The sequence below is a fragment of the Rattus norvegicus genome, chromosome 7 (assembly GCF_021556685.1).
Source record: "Rattus norvegicus strain SHRSP/BbbUtx chromosome 7, alternate assembly SHRSP_T2T, whole genome shotgun sequence".
In the NCBI taxonomy this organism is placed as follows: domain Eukaryota; kingdom Metazoa; phylum Chordata; class Mammalia; order Rodentia; family Muridae; genus Rattus; species Rattus norvegicus.
Window position 1 is genome coordinate 137,125,562 of NC_141540.1, and position 23,071 is coordinate 137,148,632.

At 41.8% G+C, this 23,071-nt stretch overlaps 1 protein-coding gene across 1 annotated transcript in view; it reads left to right on the forward strand.

The window, feature by feature from the left end:
* Arid2 (AT-rich interaction domain 2) overlaps positions 1–23,071 on the forward strand; it is a 118,286-nt gene that overhangs the window by 55,980 nt on the left and 39,235 nt on the right. The window contains 8 exon segments of the mRNA NM_001432507.1: positions 4,399–4,617; positions 13,113–13,180; positions 15,531–15,597; positions 15,691–15,941; positions 16,282–16,378; positions 16,459–16,668; positions 17,729–17,896; positions 22,593–22,674. Of these exon segments, the coding sequence (NP_001419436.1) occupies positions 4,399–4,617; positions 13,113–13,180; positions 15,531–15,597; positions 15,691–15,941; positions 16,282–16,378; positions 16,459–16,668; positions 17,729–17,896; positions 22,593–22,674 (1,162 nt within the window).

Sequence of the window (23,071 nt, forward strand, 5' to 3'; positions counted from 1 at the left end):
AATTGAGTTGCATGGGGTTTTGCTGGGGCAAACACATGAAGGAGTGTTTTTCTGAAATGGCTAAGGCAGACTCAAGGAGGAACATTTCACTGAAGCAGACACAGGAGAGAGGATGTCCTGCTGAAGCAAACATGTGAAAGGACACGTGATGAAGGATTCCTCACTAATGGCACGCATGTATTGGTTCGCCTTACATTGTGTAGTTGAGCTGCATTCGTCAGGACTCCACCGAGAGAAACGCATTAAGAAACTCCTGGTGGTGTGCCTCAGCTTCCTGACTGATTGGCAGAGTGATGTCAGCTGAGACAGATGCACATGTCGGGCAAGAGCCGTGGAGGATGAGTGACGTCTGGAGGATATAAATAGGACTCTAAAAAGAACTGGATGGACAGTGATGGAGGCTGAGCTTGGCTTACTTATAGAGCCAGCTATACAGTGATGGTCCCTGACCTCGTTTGCTGACAGAGGCATGGCCGAGAACTCCTGGTGCTCCTGCTGGTCCCTCCTGCTGACTTGTACTGAGGCTGAGGCCTGGCTGTCTCTGTGAGGTCATGCCATGGCTGCTGATTTGAATTTGCTATTCTAACTCTACCAAACTGGACTGCTGGTGAATCCGTGATGTGTCCGAGAGTGGATCGAGCTACCATATCTAACCTATGAACTGAACTGTTGATTTCCAGACTACACAGATGGGAGTTGCTCCAAAGAACCATTTCTAAATAGCCCCCTATCCCCCTCGCCCCCCTATCCTTTCTTTTCGGCTACCTCTGCTGGGTGGTGGGCTACAAGGGAGGTTAAAGTGGTTAAGATTAATCATTAAAGTAGGTTTTGAAAAAATTAAAGTTCCATCTTTGTGAGTGACTCGGGTGACTAAGTGGCTAGGAATGAAGGAGGGTGATTTTGACAGCTCAGGCCTCCATCCACACGCACAGAAGCACATCACCAATCATACATTGAGAGAGCGGATGGGTGTCTGAATTTTCCCAAGATTATTGAATCTTTCCCACTTTAAATAGCAGAAAATGTTGAGAAGTTTCTGTTTTCAGCATGGATTATTCAACACTGATACCAATATATTTTTGTTGGAATTGTGCATATGTTTTAAAGGTTTATACAAGTGGGTGAAGGTTGCTGATGAGCAAACGTGGGCGGGGTCTTATGCATGTTAGACAAGGGTTCAATGACTGCATACCCAGCTCTTTCCTAACCTTAAGTATGGATGAAAACCTATGTCGGACAACTCACTGAAGCTAATAAGGACTCTCCTGTGTCAGAGCTAGTCACTGCAACCCTGACTGCTGAGTGACTGCATAGTCTAAAGGACATTGCCAACACGAATACTATCCCACAGAGTCCTGAAAAAGCATGAATAACCTTCTAGGAGGAATTCTTTCTTTTCTCTAAATTGAAAATAGGAAGAAATGGTTGCCTCAAATTTAATTTGTTAACAGTGATACACTTCAATAAACATTAAATCAAGATTCTTAAAAATAAACTGCCGATCTTATCCTGAAATAATATAGCTCCCTGGTGTGGAGAAGGAAGACTTTAAGGCCTGTGGGTATAGGTTTGCTGATGAGCCTCACTTCAGTCCTTGTCCAGCTTGGTGTGAAACACGTGTGGGGGAACAGGCCTCCTGTCCCTGGGATCCCAAGTACTTGGGATTGTGGGTGTGGACCACTCACCTTGTCTGACAGCAGGGCAAGTGTGGGGTTAGATTAAATGTTGAAGCAGTCAGTTCTCTCTTTCCTGTGCAATCCAGTAACCAAAACTCACATCATCAGGCTTGGCTGTAAAACCCTTTACCCACCAAGCCATCTTTCTAGCCTGTATCTTAATGTCCTATGTTTCTTATACAGTATCTCTAGGGATCTTTATGACTAAAGCCTGATGTGATTAGAGACACGTTGTATTTGTTGGTTGTTTAGTAGCAAAGTTCATTAGTAAGAATATATATATGTGTGTGTAAATATATATATGTGTATATATATGTGTATATATATGTATATATGTGTGTGTATATATATGTATATGTATATGTATATATATATATATATATATATATATATATAGAGAGAGAGAGAGAGAGAGAGAGAGAGAGAGAGAGATTTTATCCTTCAGTAACAGATCAAGAAATGCCAAGATTAGCTTGAGGAGTTTAAAATTCCAGATTTATTTCTACCCAGGCGGTTTCAGTAAAGATGTCAAAAAAATGAACTACTGGCAAGACTGACTTATCATCAGGATTATTAACAGGGATGTTACTGTTACAATGTAGAAACATTGGAATCTGTACCTGTATCCCTAGATATTTGTCTGCTTCTTAAGATATCTGAGAAATTTCATTCATTCATCAAAATCATTAAAATAATCTATATATTCTTGTGTTTGTTTAGCAGAGTTCAGTCTTGGGTGTTCTCCTCAGTCACTTTTCATTTTGTTTGTGAGACAGGACTTGTGACTGAACCTGAGCTCATAAGTGGGCAAGACTAGCTGGCCAGCAAGCTCCATGACACTCTTGTCTACGCCGCCTTCCCAGGCTAAGAGTAGTTCCAGCACACCATGGCTAGGTTGTTTTGATGCCGGGGACTTGAAATCGAGCCCTCCCCATGTCTGTGTCACCTGCACTTACCCGCTGAGCTGTGCTGTGTGTTGCTGTTCAGGGTTAAATGTTGCAGACTCCCTGTCTCGGTCACCTGTTACTCTCCTATGTGCCCACCGTTGTTAGCGGTGTTCCTAGAACACTTTAGAATGGGAGAGCTGTCTGTTCAGGTGTCAGTGCTGCGCCACATACGGTCCCAAACCTGTATTCTGTAGTTTGGGAGCCTTAATCAAGAGGAACGTGAGCAGAGCCAATCAAAGCAGCAGATCAAGATCACGTCTCACACCTGCCCCTTAGGAACTATTTTTTTTTTCTGTTATATATTTAAAAGGTTCTTACTTGTATTTTATAGGGAAGTTTTACAGGTTATTGTTTTACATGAATCCAGGTATTTCTGAAGTGTTGGGAAATGTTTGGTCTGGACATTTTCCAACTCTCATTTTCTTAAACTAGTGACAGCTTTATTTAAAAATATTGTCCTAGGGTGTTTGTCTAGCGCCATGGCTGCCAAGGTCCAGATGTACTATAATTGTGTTTTTTCCATTTGCCTATCTAATGACTTTGAAAGTTTTGTTAAATAGATATTTTAAAATCAGTTCTCACATAAAAAAAAGTCTTTTTTTTTCTTTAGGAAATAATTTCTTAAGACCCCAAAACATAGCTGGGTGTGGTAGCATATGGTTTTAATCCCAGCATTTAAGAGGCAGAGGCAGGTGCATCCCTGAATTCAAGGCCAACTTGGTCTACAGATTCAGGAAATCCAGGGCTACACAGAGAAACACTGTTTCAAAAACAAAGCGGAAACAAAACAAAAGTGAAAATGTACAATTAATTTACATCAAAATTAAAATTTCTCTTTGAAACAATAAGAATGCAACGTACTGACTGGGAAGTTTTAGAAGAAATACTGAATAAATGATTCATAGTCAAGGTACTTAATGCTGATACTAAGGGATGGCCAGGGTGAAAAGGGAGCTCTGTTCTAGAGATGAGTAACACGCGACAGCCATCTTGAAAAGTGTGTTTGCAGTTCTGAAAAAGTGGAGCATTCAATTTGTATGTGAGACCCAGCACTTTGACTTCTAGATATTTAACCCAGAAAAATGGGGGTGACCCCAAAAAGTCCTACACTGGAATGTTTATAATAGCCATATTTATAGGTAGAACTAGAAACAGTAGAAATCCTTTCATTGGGGACATGATGAACTGTGTGTAGAAAGTAATGCATTACTCATTCAGCTGTCAATTTGGACCTCAAAAGCAGTTGGTTAAGTGAGAGGAAACACGCACAAAGGCCTATGGATTGTGTGAGTTTATGGACCTGATATTTCACAATCAAACAGAACTAAGGACGAGAGCACAGTAGGGGTGGGACGGGATGGCAGCAGAGGGGCAGGACCGCTGTGTGGATGGCTATGGTTAGAGAGCCTTATGTGCTTTTTAAAGTTTTTGGATTCTGATGCTCAAAACTATGGCTTTTACTGCTATCCCAGTAAATCCAGTGAAATAGTGATTTGCTCTGGCTTCATCGGTGATATTCAAGAAGGTAAGTGCATTTTAATATTTAAAATATACTTTTAACAATTAGTAAGCTGGAAAAGTTGGCAGAGCTTGTAGCTTACACTGAAGAAAGAGAAGGGGAAGGGAAAGCGTAGTCCGCTGTGTGTTTCCCAGAGAGGAGCCATAGTTACCCATCCGCCAGGAGCGTACAAGGGGCTATGTTTAGAACAGAGTAGCCGCAGTTATTGTCCGTGATCGACTTACAGTGTGCTGTTCTGTCTTTTTGTCTTTAATAGATTATCTACGTCAAAGTTATGGGTTATCTATGGATTTTAATTCGCCAAATGATTATAATAAACTGGTGCTTTCACTGTTATCTGGACTCCCAAACGAAGTGGACTTCGCCATTAATGTGTGCACTCTCCTCTCAAACGAAAGCAAGCACGTCATGCAGCTTGAAAAAGATCCCAAAATCATCACTTTATTACTTGCTAATGCTGGGGTGTTTGATGACAGTAAGTTTTAGTGAGCTTCGAGTGCAAATTTTTCATGTTTTTTTAATTGTTTTATTGAATATTTTATGTATTTACATTTCAAATGTTATCCCCCTTCCCCCCTCTCCAATCCCCACTCCTGCTGCTTCTTTAAAGATGCTCCCACTCCCACCTCAACGCCCTGGCATTCCTCTACATTGGGGAAACAAGCCTTCACAGGACCAAGGGCCTCTCCTCCTATTAATGCCAAACAATGCCATCCTCTTCTACAAATACAGCTGGGACCATGTGGACTCTGGTTGGTGATTTAGTCCCTGGGAGCTCTGAGGGTCTGGTTACTTAATATTGTTATTCTTTTTTTTTTTTTTTTTTTTTCCGGAGCTGGGGACCGAACCCAGGGCCTTGCGCTTCCTAGGTAAGCGCTCTACCACTGAGCTAAATCCCCAGCCCTGTTATTCTTCCTATAGGGTTGCAAACCCCTTCAGCTCCTTCATTCCTTTCTCTAACTCCTACATTGAGGTCCCGGTGCTCAGTTCCATGGCTAGCTGCAAGCATCTTAATCTGTATCAGTAAGGCTCTGGCAGAACCTCTCAGGAGATAACTATATTAGGCTCCTGTTAGCAAGCACTTCTTGGCATCAGCAATAGTGACTGGGTTTGGTGGCTGCATTTGGGATGGATCCCCAGGTGAGACAGTCTCTGGATGACTTTCTTTCAGTCTCTGCTCCACTCTTTATCCCTCTATTTCCCCCTGTGAGTATTTTGTTCCCCCCTTCTAAGGATTGAAGCATCCACATTTTTGTCATCCTGAGCTTCTTGTGGTCTGTAAATTGTATCTTGGGTATTCCGGGCTTTTGGGATAATATTTAATTATCAGTAAGTATATATCATGTGTGTTCTTTTGTGATTCAGTTACCTCACTCAGGATGATATTTTCCAGTTCCGACCATTTGCCTATGAATTTCATGAAGTCATTGTTTTTAATAGCTGAGTAGTATTCCATTGTGTAGATGTACCACATTTTCTGTATCCATTCCTCTGTTGAAGGGCATCTGGGTTCTTTCCAGCTTCTGGCTATTATAAATAAGGCTGCTGTGAACATAGTGGAGCACGTGTCTTTTTTATATGTTGGGGCATCTTTTGGGTATATGCCCAAGAGAGGTATAGCTGGATCCTCAGGCAGTTCAATGTCCAATTTCCTGAGGAACCTCCAGACTGATTTCCAGAATGGTCATACCAGTCTGCAATCCCACCAACAATGGAGGAGTGTTCCTCTTTCTCCACATCCTCGCCAGCATCTGCTGCCACCTGAGTTTTTGATCTTAGCCATTCTCACTGGTGTGAGGTGAAATCTCAGGGTTGTTTTGATTTGCATTTCCCTGATGACTGAGGATGTTGAATATTTCTTTAGGTGCTTCTCAGCCATTTGATGTTCCTCAGCTGAGAATTCTTTGTTTAGCTCTGTACCTTATTTTTTAATAGGGTTATTTGGCTCTCTGGAGTCTTAACTTCTTGAGTTCTTTGTATATATTGGATATTAGCCCTCTATCAGATGTAGGATTGGTAGAGATCTTTTCCCAATCTGTTGGTTGCTGTTTTGTTCTATAGACAGAGTCCTTCGCCTTACAGAAGCTTTGCAATTTTCTGAGGTACCATTTGTCGATTCTTGATCTTAGAACATAAGCCATTGGTGTTCAGGAAATTTTCCCAGTGCCCATGTGTTCAAGACTCTTCCCCACTCTCTCTTCTATTAGTTTGAGTGTATCTAGTTTGATCCACTTGGACTTGAGCTTTGTACAAGAATTTAAGAGTGGATTGATTCACATTCTTCTACATGCTGACCACCACTTGAACCAGCACCATTTGTTGAAAATGGTCTTTTTTCCACTGGATGATTTTTGCTCCTTTGTCAAAGATCAAGTGACTATAGGTGTGTGGGTTCACTTCTGGGTCTTCAATTCTATTCCATTGATCTACCTGCCTGTCTCTGTACCAATACCATGCAGTTGTTTTTTGTTTTTTTTTAAATCACAATTGCTCTGTAATATAAGCTTGAAGTCAGGGGTGTTGATTCCCCCAGAAGTTCTTTCATTGTTGAAACTAGTTTTTGCCATCCTGGGTTTTTTTGTTATTCGAGATGTATTTGTGAATTGCTCTTTCCTACTCTATGAAGAATTGAGTTGGAATTTTGATGGGGATTGCATTGAATCTGTAGATTGTTTTTGGTAAAACGACCATTTGTACTATACTAATCCTGCCGATCCATGAGCATGGAAGGTCTTTCCATCTTCTGATATCTTCTTCCGAGACTTGAAGTTCTTGTCATACAGATGTTTCACTTGCTTGGTTAGAGTCACATCAAGGTATTTTATATTATTTGTGACTATTGTGAAGGGTGTCATTTCCCTAATTTCTTGCTCAGCCTGTTTATCCTTTGAGTGGAGGAAGGCTATTGATTTGTTTGAGTCATTTTTATACCCAGCCCTTTTGCTGGAGTTGTTTATCAGGCTTAGGAGTTCTCTGGAATTTTGGGGGTCACTTAGGTATACTATCATATCATCTGCAAATAGTGATATTTTGACTTTTTCGTTTCCAATTTGTATCCCTTTGACCTCATTTTGTTGTCTGATTGCTCTGGCTAGGACTTCAAGTACTACATTGAACAGGTAGGGAGAGTGTGGGCAGCCTTCTCTGGTCCCTGATTTTAGTGGGATTGCTTCAAGATTCTCTCCCTTTAGTTTAATGTTAGCTACTGGTTTGCTGTATCTTGCTTTTTACTATGTTTAGGTATGGGCCTTGAATTCCTATTCTTTCCAGGACTTTAACAAGAAGAGGTGTTGAATGTTGTCACGTGCTTCCTCAGCATCTAGTGAGATGATCGTGTGCTTTTATTTCTTTGAGTTTGTTTATATAGTGGATTACGTTGTTGGATTTCTGTATACTGAATCATTCCTGCATCCCTGGAATGAAGCCTACCTGATCATGGTGAATGATCGTTTTGATGTGTTCATGGATTCAGTTTGCGAGAATTAATTATTGACTATATTTGCATCGATATTCATGAGGGAAATTGGTCTGAAGTTCTCTTTCTTTGTAGGGTCTTTGTGTGGTTTATGTGTAAGCATAACTCTGGCTTCAAAGAAGGAATTGGGTAGTGTTCCTGCTGTTTCTGTTTTGTGGAACAGTTTGAAGAGTATTGGTATGAGGTCTTTGAAAGTCTGATAGAATTCTATACTAAACCCATGGGAGACTTAATGCTTGCTTCTATTTCTTATGGGACTATTTAGATAGTTTAAGTGATCCTGATTTAACTTTGGTACCTTGTATCTGTGTAGAAAATTGTCCATTTCCTCCAGATTTTCTGGTTTTGATGAGTATAGGCTTTTGTACTAGGATCTAATACTTTTTTTTAAAATTTCCTCAGTTTCTGTTATGTCTCCCTTTTCATTTCTGATTTTGGTAATTTGGATACTGTCTCTTTGCCCTCTGGTTAGTCTGGCTCAGGGTTTATCTATATTTTGTTGATTTTTCTCAAATAACCTGCTCCTGGTTTTGTCGATTCTTTGTATAGTTCCTTTTGTTTCTACTTGGTTCATTTCAGCTCTGAGTTTGATTATTTTCTGCTGTCTACTCCTCGCGGGTGTGTTTGTTTCCTTTTGTTCTAGAGCTTTCTGGTGTGCCATCAACCTGCTAATGTATGCTCTTTCCAGTTTCTTTTTGGAGGTACTCAGAGCTATTATGCGTTTTCCTCTTAGCACTTCTTTCATTGTATCCCATAATTTTGGCTGTGTTATACCTTCATTTTCATGAAATCTTTAAAAGTCTGTAATTTCATTTTTTATTTCTTCCTTGACCAAGTTATCATTGAGTAGAGCATTTTTCACCTTCCGTGTGTTTGTGGGCTTTGTGTTGTTTTTGTTGTTACTGAAGGCCAGCCTTAGTCCGTGGTGATCTGATAGGATGTAAGAGACTATTTCATTCTTTTTGTATCTGTTGAGGCCTGTTTTGTGACCAATTACATGGTCAATTTTGTAGAAGGTGCCATCAGGTGCTAAGAAGTTATTTTCTTTTGATTTAGGATGAAATATGTTCTATAGATATCTGTTAAATCCAAATGGTTCATAACTTCTGTTAGTCTATCTATGTCTCTGTTTAGTTTCTGTCTCCATGATCTGTCCACTGCTGAGAGTGGGGTATGAAGTCTCCCACTATTACTGTGTGAGGTGCAATGTGTGTGCTTTGAGCTTTAGTAAGGTTTCTTTTATGAATGTGGGTGCCCTTGCATTTGAAGCATAGATGTTCAGAATTGAGAGTTCATCTTGGAAGATTTTTCCTTTGATGAATATGAAGTGTCCTTACCTTTTTTTGATAACTTTTAGTTGAAAGTCAATTTTATTCGATATTAGATTGGCTATTCCAGCTTGTTTCTTAGGACCATTTGCTTGGAACCTTTTTTCTCCAGCCTTTTACTCTGACGTGGTGTCAGTCTATGTCTTTTCATTGGAGAATTGAGTCCATTGATGTTGAGATAGATTAAGGAATAGTGAGTGTTGTTTCCTGTTATTTTTTGTTTTTAAGAGGTGGACTTACTTTTCTGTAGATATCTTCTTTTGTTGAAAAAAGATTACTTTCTTGCCTTTTCCAGGGTGTAGTTTCCCCCCTTGTGTTGGATTTTTCCATCTATTATCCTTTGTAGGGCTGGATTTGTAGAAAGATATTGTGTAAATTTGGTTTTGTCATGGAATATCTTGGTTTCTCCATCTATGTTAATTGAGAGTTTTGCAGGATACAGTAACCTGGGCTGGCATTTGTGTTCTCTTAGTGTCTGTGTGACATCTGTCCAGGATCTTCTGGCTTTCATAGTCTCTGGCGAGAAGTCTGGTGTAAGTCTGATAGGTCTGCCTTTATGTGTTACTTGACCTTTTTCCCTTACTGCTTTTAATATTCTTTGTTTTGTGCATTTGGTGTTTTGACTATTATGTGACGGGAGGATTTTCTTTTCTGATCCAATCTATTTGGAGTTCTGTAGACTTCTTGTATGTTTATGGGCATCTCTTTCTTTAGGTTAGGGACGTTTTCTTCTATGATTTTGTTGAAGATATTTACTGGTCCTTTGAGCTCGGAGTCTTCACTCTCTTCTATACATATTATCCTTAGGTTTGATCTTCTCATTGAGTCCTGGATTTCCTGGATGTTTTGGGTTAGGAGCTTTTTGCGTTTTTCATTCTCTTTGACTGTTGTGTCGATGTTTTCTATGGCATCTTCTGCCCCTGAGATTCTCTCTTCTATCTCTTGTATCCTATTCATGATGCTTGCCTCTATGACTTCTGACCTCTTTCCTAGGTTTTCTATCTGCAGTGTTGTCTCCCTTTATGATTTGTTGTTTCTATTTTTATGTTTAGATCCTGGATGGTTTTGTTCAATTACTTCACCTCTTTGGTTGTGTTTTCCTGTAACTCTTTAAGGGATTTTTGTGTTTCCTCTTTAAGGGCTTCTACTTGTTTACTTGTGTTCTTCTGTATTTCTTTCTTTCTTTCTTTTTTTCTTTTTTTTTTTTTTTGGTTCTTTTTTTCGGAGCTGGGGACCGAACCCTGGGCCTTGTGCTTGCTAGGCAAGCGCTCTACCACTGAGCTAAATCCCCAACCCCTGTATTTCTTTAAATGATTTATTTATGTCCTTTTTAAAGTCCTCTATCATCTTCATGAGATGTGATTTTAAATCAGAATCTTGCTTTTCAGCTGTGTTGGGACATCCAGTACTTGCTGTGGTGGGAGAACTGGGTTCTGATGATACCACATAGTCTTGGTTTCTGTTGCTTATGTTCTTGCACTTGCCTCTCACCACCTGCTTATCTCTGATGTTAATTGGTCTTGCTGTCACTGACTGGAGCTTGTCCCTCCTGTGAGCATTTGAGCCTGCAGTCATAGGAGAGAGAGCTCTCCTGGGAGACCAGCTCTCTCCAGGCAGGCTTTGTGCCTGGAGGGCTGTGGAGCAGCCTTAGTTCTGGGCACGTATGGAGACTTGGAAGGGTCCTCCCCCAGGCTGCTCCACAGTTCCTGTGCCCTGTGAGCTTCTGCCTGGCCCCTCTGTGGACGGTGGAGAGAGAGTGAGGTCTCACCTGTGGGCTTGGGAGAGAGAGCACTCCTGGGAGACCAGCTCTTTCTGGGCAGGATTTGGGTACAGAGGGCTATTGGACAACCTTAGCTCTGGGCGCAGATGGAGAATGGTTTTTAAGAAGAAAAATACCAGTTTATTAATTTATTTCAATATTTTAGAGATTTGTGGGAGTTTTCCTTTTTACGTTTAAAAGCCACTTATTTGCAAATGAATTCATTTTAGTGTATTTTGATTCGTATCAAGTTGTAAACTTTACAAACTGTTGTATTTGGTATGTTCTAGCAAAGAGTGTTGAGAATTTGCCATAAAGTTATTTTATAATAATGCTAGTGTAAGAGTATATAAAGTTTAGCTTCTTCCTCTGCCTGAACCACTTCTGTGTGAGGACGGAACAGTGACAGTTATCTCCGGTTTTTTTGAAACTTTGAATATCAAAGTTTGTTAAATTTTTATTTCAGATTTGTAAAAAGATAAAATAAAATAAAAAATTAAACTTTTTCTTTTCCAGTCCTCCTCCTGGAATGACAATTCTGGGGCCAATTATTGATTATTAAATGCCTAGGCCATTAGCTCTGGTTCATTCCCTGACTTTGTAACTTAACCTTTCAAACTACTGTATGACTTCCCATGCTGAGTTAGGCCTTCAGGCCCAGCCAGCTTCTCCTTCACAGCGCCCGCCCTCAGCGCCTCTCCTATCCTTCCCTGAGCTCAGCTACCTGCTGGCTTATGTGTGCGTCCTGGCTCTCTCGGGTCTCTGCCTGCATCTCCTGTTATTCTCTCCCTTTTTCCCAGAATCCTCTCTCTTCCTGACAGTCTCCTTCTTCTCTCTTGCCTCACCTCATTGGCCACCGAGTTTTTTATTGGCAGGTGTTCCTTCAAAGAGACTCTGTCTACGCATGTGCACTAAGTGTTTTTGTGTGGTATTTTGACCCTTCAAATAACGCTCGGCACTTAATAAAGAATGGACTTTTAGGGAACATTAGTGAAGTCCTGCTATCTGGCCAGTGAATGGAGTTGGGTATAAATAATGACTGCAGTGCATAGCCTAGAAGTAACTTGGTTTGCTTTGTCGGTGCTCTCCTGTGCTGCGTCTTCTCACATCCCTTAGGCATGTTGTGCCTGCAGTACTGCAGTCTAGAGTGTTAAGCTCGGCAAACCCTGTCATCTCAACACTTTGTCTGGGTGTTCTGGCACTCCTGAGGAGGAGGCAGAGGCAGTCGGCTCTCACCTTATGGCTAGCTATGCTGCATAGTGATGAAACTATGTCCACCAGTTAAGAGAAAAACAAGCACCAAGAACCCATTGGCTTTAAGGGCTGGGAGGTGGCTCAGTGGGCTCAGAACGCACCTAAAGCTGGAGTGTGATGGTGTCCATTTGCCATCCATTCCTCCTGAGGCAACCAAGATGTGTGGCAGAGACAGAAGAACCCGGAGGGAGGTCCCTGCTGGAGCCAACTGTGAGGCTTTTCACAGAGGAAGGTGGGAAGGCTCCCTGGTTGGCCTCTGACTGCCAGTGTGGGGCTCTCTCTCATCCAGTGTGGGGCTCTCACATCCAGTGTGGGGCTCTCACACCCAGAGCTCAGTGGCGGCTAAGCCTGCCTGTGTGCTTGTTTAAGTGCTTACTTATCTTACGGAGATGTTATTTACTAGTATTTTCTACAAAAAAAAGTCTTGCTCTGTTCAAGTATTAATTGTTTAGTCATTTCTGAAATCAGGATGGGGATGTTGTTGGCAGCCTAGCACTCTATAGTACCACCATCTTGTTTAGCTCCTTACTGTGATTTCTTCCCTACAAAAGGAAGCTTGTGTAGGGACATTTTTTCCTTTACTATATATATAACTTTTAAAAAACATGGGCATGTTTTAAAAGATTTTTAACTCTGTGTGCGCACGTGTGTGTGTGTGTGTGTGTGTGTGTGTGTGTGTGTGTGTGTGTGTGTGTTTGCACGTGCACACACAGACAAGAGCAGTGCCCACAGAGCCCACAGAGGAAGTCGGATATGCTGGCCTGGAGATACAAGTGGTTGTGGGCCTTCTACAGGAGTGCCCAGAGCTGGGTCCTCTGGGACAGAACTGCACAGAGTCTTCACAGCGAAGCCTTCTTTTCAGCTGACAAAAAAACAAGTTTCGGTTTTATGTTGCTAGGAATCAAACTTAGGGCCTCATATGTGCTCTTACCAGTAAAATATCTCTAGCTAGAGTTGTGTATTTTTAATGAAGAAACACAGAATGTTTGAAGCTCAATTAAAACGATTGTTATTTACGCCTGGTATCTAGTACTGTGGTTTATTATGAAACGATTTTTATCAAACACGATATATGAAAATGTAGTTTTACTGTTTTTAAAAGCTACATAATATTAAGGACTCGTTAACTGCATTTCTGCTGTTTGTTCTCTTAGCTTTAGGCTCGTTCTCTACTGTCTTTGGAGAAGAATGGCGAGAGAAGACTGACAGAGACTTTGTTAAGGTAACTCACAAACAGATGCTGACCCATGGAGTGTCCCCGCCAGGCCGCCAGGCCGCCAGGCCGCCAGGCCGCCAGGCCGTGTGCAGTCCGGTGGGCTGACTCTGGGCTCACACACAGCAGCACCTCTGTCTTTAGCAGAAGCGCTCCCATGCAGCCTCTTTAGAGGCTGTGACTGCATAAGAAATTGTTTAAGGTCTCTAACGAACAGAAATGAAATTCCTGTGTTCTTTAGTTCACTTCTAAGGTAAGGATAGGTAATAATAGCAGAAAATATTTAAAGTTTTAAATTCCTAGGATGAATTTAAGGAAATTTTATTTTTATGAGTATCCTAAAACTGTAGGATTTAAAAAGAAATAATCTTGAATGGGACATGACTGTGAACAATGAGTAGGTCTGACTTATGGAAAAACATCTGTGAATACATTTTTAGAAAGGGTCTAGTTACGAATTGCAGGTCAGGAACCACACAAAGACATGGACAAATTGTTTTCACATTTATATTTTTGTTAGTTTGGATTTCAGATAAAACCTGAGAGGCATGCTGCTTACACCTTCAATCCTGGCATTCGTGTAGCTGGGCGGGGGAGGGAGAATCCGAGTTACAGGCCAGCCTGGCCTGTGTAGTGAGTTCCAGTGAGGATTCCTAGTGAGACGGTCTCAAAGCAGGGAGGGTGGGGCTGGGGAGCAGCAGCTGTTGCCACCACCACCAGGTACGTTAGCACACACCTGTAATTCAGGTTCTCTAGACACTGAGGCATGGGGTTTGCTGTGAGTTTGACACTAGCCAAGGTTACAGAGAGCAAGTACCTGGATACCCTGGACTCCTTAGTGTAGCATACTTATTTATTATCTGAGTGTATAATCTGTCATGTTGTTAAGTTACAGAATGCAGACTCTACACATGGGAATATATTCAATTTTTAAACTAATGCTTAGAGTTGGGATAGAGTTCAGCTCAATCAGTAAACCACTTGCAAGAGGACTGGATTAGATCTCTGGAACTCATGTCAGCAGTGTATGCTGTTGTAATCTCTGACTGAGCACACTGATCCCTGGGGCTCACAAGCTGGCCCATGTAGCCATTGGAGAGCTTCAGGCCAGTGAGAGGCTTTGTCTCAAAGATTTCTTTTATGGTTCATTAGTGGTTCCTGTGAGCCTTAAAAGAGTTTTTATGGGGCTATGTTGGACATGGTGTCTATTAATGACTGTCCATTGAAAAATGAAGTAACGAAATTGTGAACTATGATATAAATGTTTATATCATTTACTTCATTTACTTCAGCTTTTGCTTCATATATTTGAACTCCTGTTATTAATTGTATCCATACTTGAGATGACTATGTTTCCCATTTCTTTGCCAAAATGTCAAAGTTTTTATCTCTTTGGCCCTCCTCTCCATGATCAGTTTGACGTCCACATCTGGTATTTTATTATTCACTGTACTTGTGACCTTTTCCTCATTGGCTATTGGATATTGTGTTTGTTTAAAAACTTAGTTCTTTTCAATTTTTGCCAAATACCATAAGACTTTGCATGTGCAGTAGATGCTCAACGGCCTAGGGCAGCTAGAAACCTTTGTTTGTACCAATAGCTCCACGTTCCTACTGTAATACTGATGCTCCAGTCACAGGCATTGGCAGAGTGGAGTTTTATCAGACATAGCAGGGTAAAGCGTTAGTTCTTAGCCTTAAAAACACTTCGACAGTTTGTAGGTTTTGACTCCTATCTTTCTGCTTACGGTTCAAAGACAGTGGGAGATACTGGAAAGCAATTTAAACATTTGCCCCACCATCTGCACTTGTGTGTCTGAAATTCCAGTATAGAGAGATACCGTGGTTATATCGAATCCATTCATAGGCGTGATCAGTGCCTCCCATGGTTTACATATATGATCTGCATAAACCATAGTCTCCCTAGTTGTAAAACAGTCTGAGAACATGTATGATTTCCTGTGCGTAGCAAATCTCAGATGCTTCGGATCGCACTGCGGTTTGGTAGTAGAACACCTACCTACAGGTAACGAGACTGCTGAGGAAATTCTTGATTCCACTTAATTTAATGAATAGAAAGATGGCATTTTTCTCCCCATACAAATTCCCACAGTACCTTACAAGGTCCTTTGAACCCAGACTAAGAATCTTTGGTCTACAAAAGTTTTATGTTAAGCTATATGGAAAGTGGGTGATTATGTCAAAGCCTTAAATCCATAGATTGTAACACTCTTCAGAGGAGCTGAGAAAAGCAGCATAGAAATATTATACTTTTACATACTGTATGATTATTATTATTATTCAACTGTATGTTCAATTTGTTTCAATTCAACAGCATTTATGTTATTTCTCATTACAGTTTTGGAAAGACATTGTGGATGACAATGAAGTGCGAGATCTCATTTCTGACAGAAACAAGGCTCATGGTAAGTCAGCACAAGTTGCTTTAGTGCACACTCTTAAAGTAACAGTAATACATGAAATAGCGAATCAAGGGAAATTTGTATTTTCTGTTGTAGAAGATACACCAGGAGAATGGATTTGGGAATCTTTATTTCATCCACCTCGAAAGCTGGGCATTAACGACATCGAAGGACAGCGGGTTCTTCAGATTGCAGTGATTTTGCGAAACCTTTCCTTTGAGGAGAGCAATGTTAAGCTCTTGGCAGCTAATCGCACCTGTCTTCGTTTCCTATTACTCTCTGCACATAGTCATTTTATTTCATTAAGGCAATTAGGCCTTGACACGTTAGGAAATATTGCAGCTGAGGTAAGCATGTGGCAGATCCTTAGCATGGCTTTTCTTTTCATCCACACTTACTTTAAAATTGGCAACTACAATTTTAAAATGTTACATTTTGTATCTGCTTGCATTTGCCAAATTCTAAATGAGTGTGTGTGTGTGTGTGTGTGTGTGTGTGTGTGTGTGTGTGTAGGTGAAAGGTGGGGCAGAAGCATATTTTTATGGAAACAATTTAAAGTGGTCCAGGTTTAGCGGTAACTGTCCACTAGCACAGCACTGTCTCGCTGGTGTTTGTGAAATCTGAGGTGCAGAGCTTAGGCAGTGCACAGTGCACTGACTCTGTTCTTCCTTCCTTCTCTCCTTGCAGCTTTTACTGGACCCTGTTGATTTCAAAACCACTCATCTGATGTTTCATACTGTTACGAAATGCCTGATGTCAAGGGATAGGTTTTTAAAGATGAGGGGTAAGGACTCAAATACTTAGTTACCACACGTGAACAAACTAGTATTTATTTCAAGCACAAAAATGTCTGTGTTTTTGCAGGCATGGAAATTTTGGGAAATCTTTGCAAAGCAGAGGATAATGGTGTTTTGATTTGTGAATATGTGGATCAAGATTCATATAGAGAGATAATTTGTCACCTCACTTTGCCCGATGTGCTGCTTGTAACCTCAACTCTAGAGGTGCTCTACATGCTCACCGAAATGGGGGACATTGCCTGCACAAAGATCGCAAAAGTAGAAAAGAGCATAGGTAAGACAGAACCAGCACTTCCTACAGTGTTTTGGTTTTTTGTTTTTTCAATTATAATTTCTTTTATTTTCTGTGTCAGTGTCTTATGTAGCCAAGTCCAGCTTCAAATTCACTATATATCCAAAGCTGGTCCCCACCGTCTCCTGAGTGCTGGGGTCACAGCTGAGAGCCACCACCTGTTTGCTTCAGTGCTGGGATCAAACCCAGGGCTTTGTGCGCGCTCGCCAGCTAAGCACCCTGCACAACTGAGCTGCACTTCCCACCCAGGTGTTTGCTTTCCTGAGGAAAGTGAGTTCTGTACTGTGTGAGAGCCTTGGTTTTCCTGTGCAGTGTTAAAGCGGCATTAATCCTTCAGACGTACAACTCGTATTATCCTTAGGGATAAGAATCGTGTTTTGTGTGACTTACATGGATTTGTAGCTGTCAACACTCCCTTTCCTCTCCATATGCTGTGGTGTATTTCAGATCTAAGGCGGCAGCACTGCCTGACTCTTTTTTTTTTTTTTTTTTTTTTTTTTTGGTTCTTTTTTTCGGAGCTGGGGACCGAACCCAGGGCCTTGCGCTTCCTAGGTAAGCGCTCTACCACTGAGCTAAATCCCCAGCCCTGCCTGACTCTTTCAGAACTTCCTTCTCAAGCGGTCAGTCAAGTCTTCAGTGACTGATGCTGTCTGAGATGCTCCCTTCTGCCTGTCCACATTCTTACTGTGGCACAGCCTTAAAAGTCACCCCTGTAACCTTCCTAGTTTAGGTACACCACTGAAGCCTGTCATGCTAGTGTTTTGTTCAGAAGCTAAAGTGAGGCCTTTCTTATGTAGAAACACTACAATCAAAGGTAATAAAAATTTAGCGTGAAATTTTGTCACTGAGAAATTAAAAGGTCACTTCTCTTATCAACAATCCCCAAATCGGAACAAATACCAGAATCACTTTGGAAACATTTAAAAATAGAGACACCTAGTCTCTACCTCAGAGATAGTCGTCATGTACCGTGATTCACAGCCTGGCATTGCTCTACAGTAGTATAAATGCTGTGACACTAACACCTCTTCTTTACTTTCAGACATGCTCGTGTGTCTGGTTTCCATGGACATTCAGATGTTTGGCCCTGATGCACTAGCTGCAGTGAAGCTTGTTGAACATCCAAGCTCCAGTCACCAAGTTTTATCTGAAATGAGGCCACAGGCTATAGAGCAGGTCCAAACCCAGAGCCATGGGGCACCTGGTCCAGGTTAGTGTTTTCACGTGGTCCTGTCTGGTCCTGTATGCTGTGGGTGTGTAAGACTTACTACGCTGGGCAAACTCCAGTGTGCAGTACAGGAGGTCGTGTCCACAGAAGAGTTGCTAAGGAAGACTGTAGGCTTCTGTACCTGCTACATGGTAGACACAGCAAGATCAAAGTGAGCACAGAGGCACAGGGAGGGTGAGATGAAACAGAGGAATCAAGTGCAGTACAATCAAAAACTCTGAGGGATGTGCAAGTAGTCAGTGCTTACTGAGTTGTATAGTGAGACCTGTACATACCTGAGCAGGTTAACAGCATTGGCTTCTCGTTCTCTTGAATGATCGGGGCATATGTACTTGGTACCCCTAGTGTTCTGGGAACCGAGTATTTTATGTGTATGAGTGTTTTGCATGCATATTTGTTTATGCACCATGTGGTTGCAAAAACCAAAAGAAGGTCCTTTTACTGGAGTTACAGATGGTTGTAAGCTACCATGTGGTTGCTGGGAATTGAACCTGAGTCCTCCAGAAGAACAGCACATGCTGACCCATCTCTCTAGTCCTCCTCTCCCATTCTTAGATGTCAGATCTGAGGCCATGGGGTCAGACAGAGCTCAGCAGTACACACATGTAATCTGTATCTATATGTGTATATAACAACAGACGCAGACATGCATGCATGCGGGTCTTACTCTTGACATTCCATGGCTCAGCTCTGTTTGGTTTGAATATATTTAATTATAAGGCATTCTAATAATTAGCCTTCTCTGTAGACTCTGGCTCCTTTTAGTCGCCATCTTTTATTTTAGCACATTTAGCTTTTTTGGGGGGTGGGGATCAATTTTCTCTCCCCATTTGTCCCAGCAAATCCATCTTCTACTTTCCGTGCCATCTGTTGCTGTCTGACTGGAGACGGTCACCTGTACAGTTAGTGTGGAGGTGTGCAGGGTGACTCTCCTGTTGTTCTCTTAGCTCCTCAGCATGCCCGCTCTTTGTCCAAGACTGCTGCCTTCTTAACCTGCTCTGGGTAGCAGCCTTTCCATTCTTAGCACCTTCCATTTCTTGTTCTTGTTTTCTCCTTTTCCATACTAATAAATGCAGGTGTTTCTCACCCTCCCTCATAACCCCCAAACACACAAACAAACAAATGAACAAACCTCACAGGGCCAGGTGCGGTAGCAAGCAGATCTCTGCGTTCAAGGGCGGTCTGGCTCGTCTACCAAGTGAGTTTCAGAACAGCCAGGCTACATAGTGAGACTTTGTTTCCAAGAGAGAAAACACCTCATTGTTCTGCATGTCACCACCCCACATCTCATGATGGTCTCAGTGCTGTGCGCTGCTGCTCCTCACGTTCAGTTATCGCCATCAAACGCAGACTATTCAAACTTACATTCTGCTCATGCGAAGTACGTAATACATGTTACATACCCCACTGTTCGCTGGGTTCTGCATACGCTGTGTGTGCTGAACCTCTGTGCCAGAGCGGAACAGATGTACTGTGAAAGGCAGTAGTAGAGCCCGTTGCCTACCCTTGGGGAGTAATTATCAAACAGCAAGTGAGCTGGTGTGTGGGGAGTGAGTCCCCTGTCAGCTCAGCACTAGGGAGGCAGAGGCAGGAAGCTCTTGAATCATGGCCAGCCTGGGCTGCTTAGTGAGGCCTCATCTCTAAATAAACAGGCCCCTATATGTTTAATTGAGAAAGCTTTAGTCAATGTACAACAGATTATCAAGATAAACAGGTAATATTGCCACTTACATGAGCGAAGAAAGTCTTTTTATCCTCACGGGAGAGACTGAAGCTTCAGTGAGTGTATGGAGAGGTGCGTCTAACAGAGTAGCAGAATGGCTAAGTCCACGCAGAGTCACGGTCTACCCAGGAGACCCTTTAATGCCAGGTGGTAGTTTTGCCTTGTGGATGCCCTTATGAATGATCTTAGCGTTTCCTTTGACCTCAGCAGATGACCCTAACCTCTGATCTAGGCTTTAGTTTTCATTTGTCTAATGAATACAATTGAGTATTAATCCCTAGGATTTTCACTTAGGTAGTGTTTCATTAACAAAAGTAGATGTAGGGTTCTAGACATCCAAAAAGACTTACTTTGAGCTAGAAAGCATTCAATTAGTTATTCTTTGTAGATGGGAATTTTTTCCTCTCGTAGTTTAATACTGCTCTCTTATGGAGTGATCATCTCTAAACCTTTTGCTCTTTTCTTTATTCTGAATGCTTTTATCTTGTTTTAGGTCAGCATGTGAATTTCATCATAATTTAAATGGGTGTGGACTAAGGCTGTGGACTAGAGTTAAAGCCCACCCAGAGCATGCACACACCCAGAGCATGCACAGCTCCAGAGCATGCACAGCCCCAAATCTGTCTTATCTGCCAGAAAGACAGAGACTGTGTAAGGCCCGCCATTGCTTATACCCACCCCAGCAGCCTTACAAAACTTAATCCACACTTGTCAGCCATAAAATAAACACTGAAAGTCGGCTTGCTTCTTTATGGCGCTCTGTTTAAAAGTTTGGTTTATCTTTACAAGTTTTAGTAATAAGTAGTACACCAGACAGGAATAAATATAGGTTCTTCTAAATAATTATTAAGTACAAAACAAAGTTCTTGGAAGTATTTTCAATGTCCAGGAGCCATTAATACGGTATGTGTGTGAGCACATGCTGTTTATTGCTAGACTGGAACCAGCATTAATCCTGTCTTATCTTTTTTTTTTAAACTGATGACAGTTTTCTCCACATCTACAGTGTATTGTAGTTATTTCCTCCTCCCAGTTTCTCTCCCTCCAGTCCTTCAACCCTTATAATCACCACTGTCCTTCTCCCATTCAAAGACTTGGTTTTGTCTGTGATGGAGATTAGCCAGGCCCACCTGTGCTGGCACTGGGCTGCTATGGGCAGTAGGCCACTAATGGGCAGTAAGCCGCTATGGGGCAGTAGGCCACTAATGGGCAGTAAGCCGCTATGGGGCAGTAGGCCACTAATGGACAGTAAGCCGCTATGGGGCAGTAAGCCACTAGTGGGCAGTAACCTGCTATGGGCAGTAAGCCGCTATGGGGCAGTAAGCCACTAGTGGGCAGTAAACTGCTATGGGCAGTAAGCTGCTATGGGCAGTAAACCGCTATGGGGCAGTAAACCGCTATGGGCAGTAAGCCGCTAGTGGGCAGTAAACCGCTAGTGGGCAGTAAACCGCTATGGGCAGTAAATTGCTATGGGCAGTAAACCGCTATGGGCAGTAAGCCGCTATGGGGCAGTAAGCCACTAGTGGGCAGTAAACTGCTATGGGCAGTAAACCGCTATGGACAGTAAGCCACTAGTGGGCAGTAAACTGCTATGGGCAGTAAGCCGCTATGGGCAGTAAACCGCTAGTGGGCAGTAAACTGCTATGGGCAGTAAGCAGCTATGGGCAGTAAGCTCATTTTTATTGCTCATTCGGCAACCAGAGCTCTCTGCTATCTTTTTCTTCTCTTTCTTTTAGTTAAAATCAAAGAATCATAAAATACTTAACTTGTTGCTTCATTTTAAGATAGGCTTTACTTCTGAAAAGGTATTTACAAGGTATAAATCATGCTTGCCACTTAGCACAGCAGCTCAGAGACATAGGAATGAGACAGTCATCTATGCCATACTTACAGCACGGACTTCTGAGTTCCGTCTGAATTTGTCCTCAGGTGGGTGGGGCCTGAGGCCTTCCATTTAGAACAAGCTCCTGAGAGATGCTGATGCTGTCGCTCTAACCATGGACTAAGAAGACGGAAGACATATTCAATATTGAGCATTATTGTGCTCTCGTGCCCTGCTTCTGATGTTCACAAAGTGCTTTGTGACGTGTGTTTGATCTCATTCTTGTCAAAACCTTACCAGTACAGATTTACTTCCTTTAAGACATGAGAATGTCTGTCCTCAAACCAAGCTAATAAACCTGGGAGAGAGGACATTGCTTTGGTGTTGGGGCTGGAGCACAGGCCTCAATGGTGCCAGCCTTGTGAAGCTAACTTTTATTATTTATATAAAGCAAATGTTTTTGTGTAGTTTTGAGTCAGGTTCTTTCATAAGGCTGAGGCTAGCCTCTGATGGGTAATCGTGCTGCTTTTTGTTCCGTCTTCTATAGAACTTCTGTAGAATTACTATTCATCCTTTAAACTAAAAAAATGAATTTATTACTTCCAATGCATTGTGTAACTGAGCTGACCCTAGCCTGTTTGTCTGTCCACTTGTTTACTTCTTGGTTGCAGTGCTGCAGTTAAATATAGGGCATAGCACCTAAGTTAAGCAAGCATGCCAGCATCTAGGAGGTCTCAAGGAGATTTGCTGCTCGCCCAGATCTGCTCCTGCTTTGACCACTTCGTGGCTTGCTTATTTTGCCTGCACTTACTCACTAAAGAATTGGGGAAAATAATAAAGATATAAAGTAGTCAATCAATTTCTAAAGATGGAACAAATAGTTTATATTGTTAGTAGCTAAATTATCCATTTTATTGTTGAATTATTATGAGGCTAAGCAAACTGGGAAGACCCTAAAACATAGCACCTCGTAGGCGTGGCCACTTTGCTTCCTTACTCTCGTTAGTGCGTTCTCGTGTGCTCCCACACCTCTGTAGAGGGCTTTCTTCATAAATAAGAAGTGGTTCGGTGCCTATGAACGTAGCGTGCCTTGCTGTTTCCCAAGTGTCGTAGCTAACTGTCGTCTTCCTCAGCTTGCAGAGCAGTTGTAGCACAGCACGCCGCTCCCCCTCCAGGCATCGTGGAAATAGACAGTGAGAAGTTCGCTTGTCAGTGGTAAGTGTCTTCTTTCTATTAAGGCTTTAAAGCCACAGAAAAGAACCAGATTGAGCAGTCACCCTGAGGCTTTAGTAAGAGGAGATCTGAGTTGTGTCAGTTAGTCATGATTTAGAAGAAAAGAATTCATCAGTTTTCTCAATTAAAACAGCCTAACTGAAATGTCATTAAATTATGCCATTTAATGCCTCTGGAATAACATTTGTATTAAAAATTATCTTTTGCTTTATAGAAAATAATATTTGTCAGCTTGCAAAGTCTGTTAAATTATTTTGTTAAGACTGGATTGAACTAGTGTTGAGAAAGTAAGACCAGGATTTTTGTTAAATTTGTCTTTTCTGTTTAAAGCAGGATTTTTTCTTTGTTAGGTTTTTGGCTTTGTGTTTGAGGCAGGTCC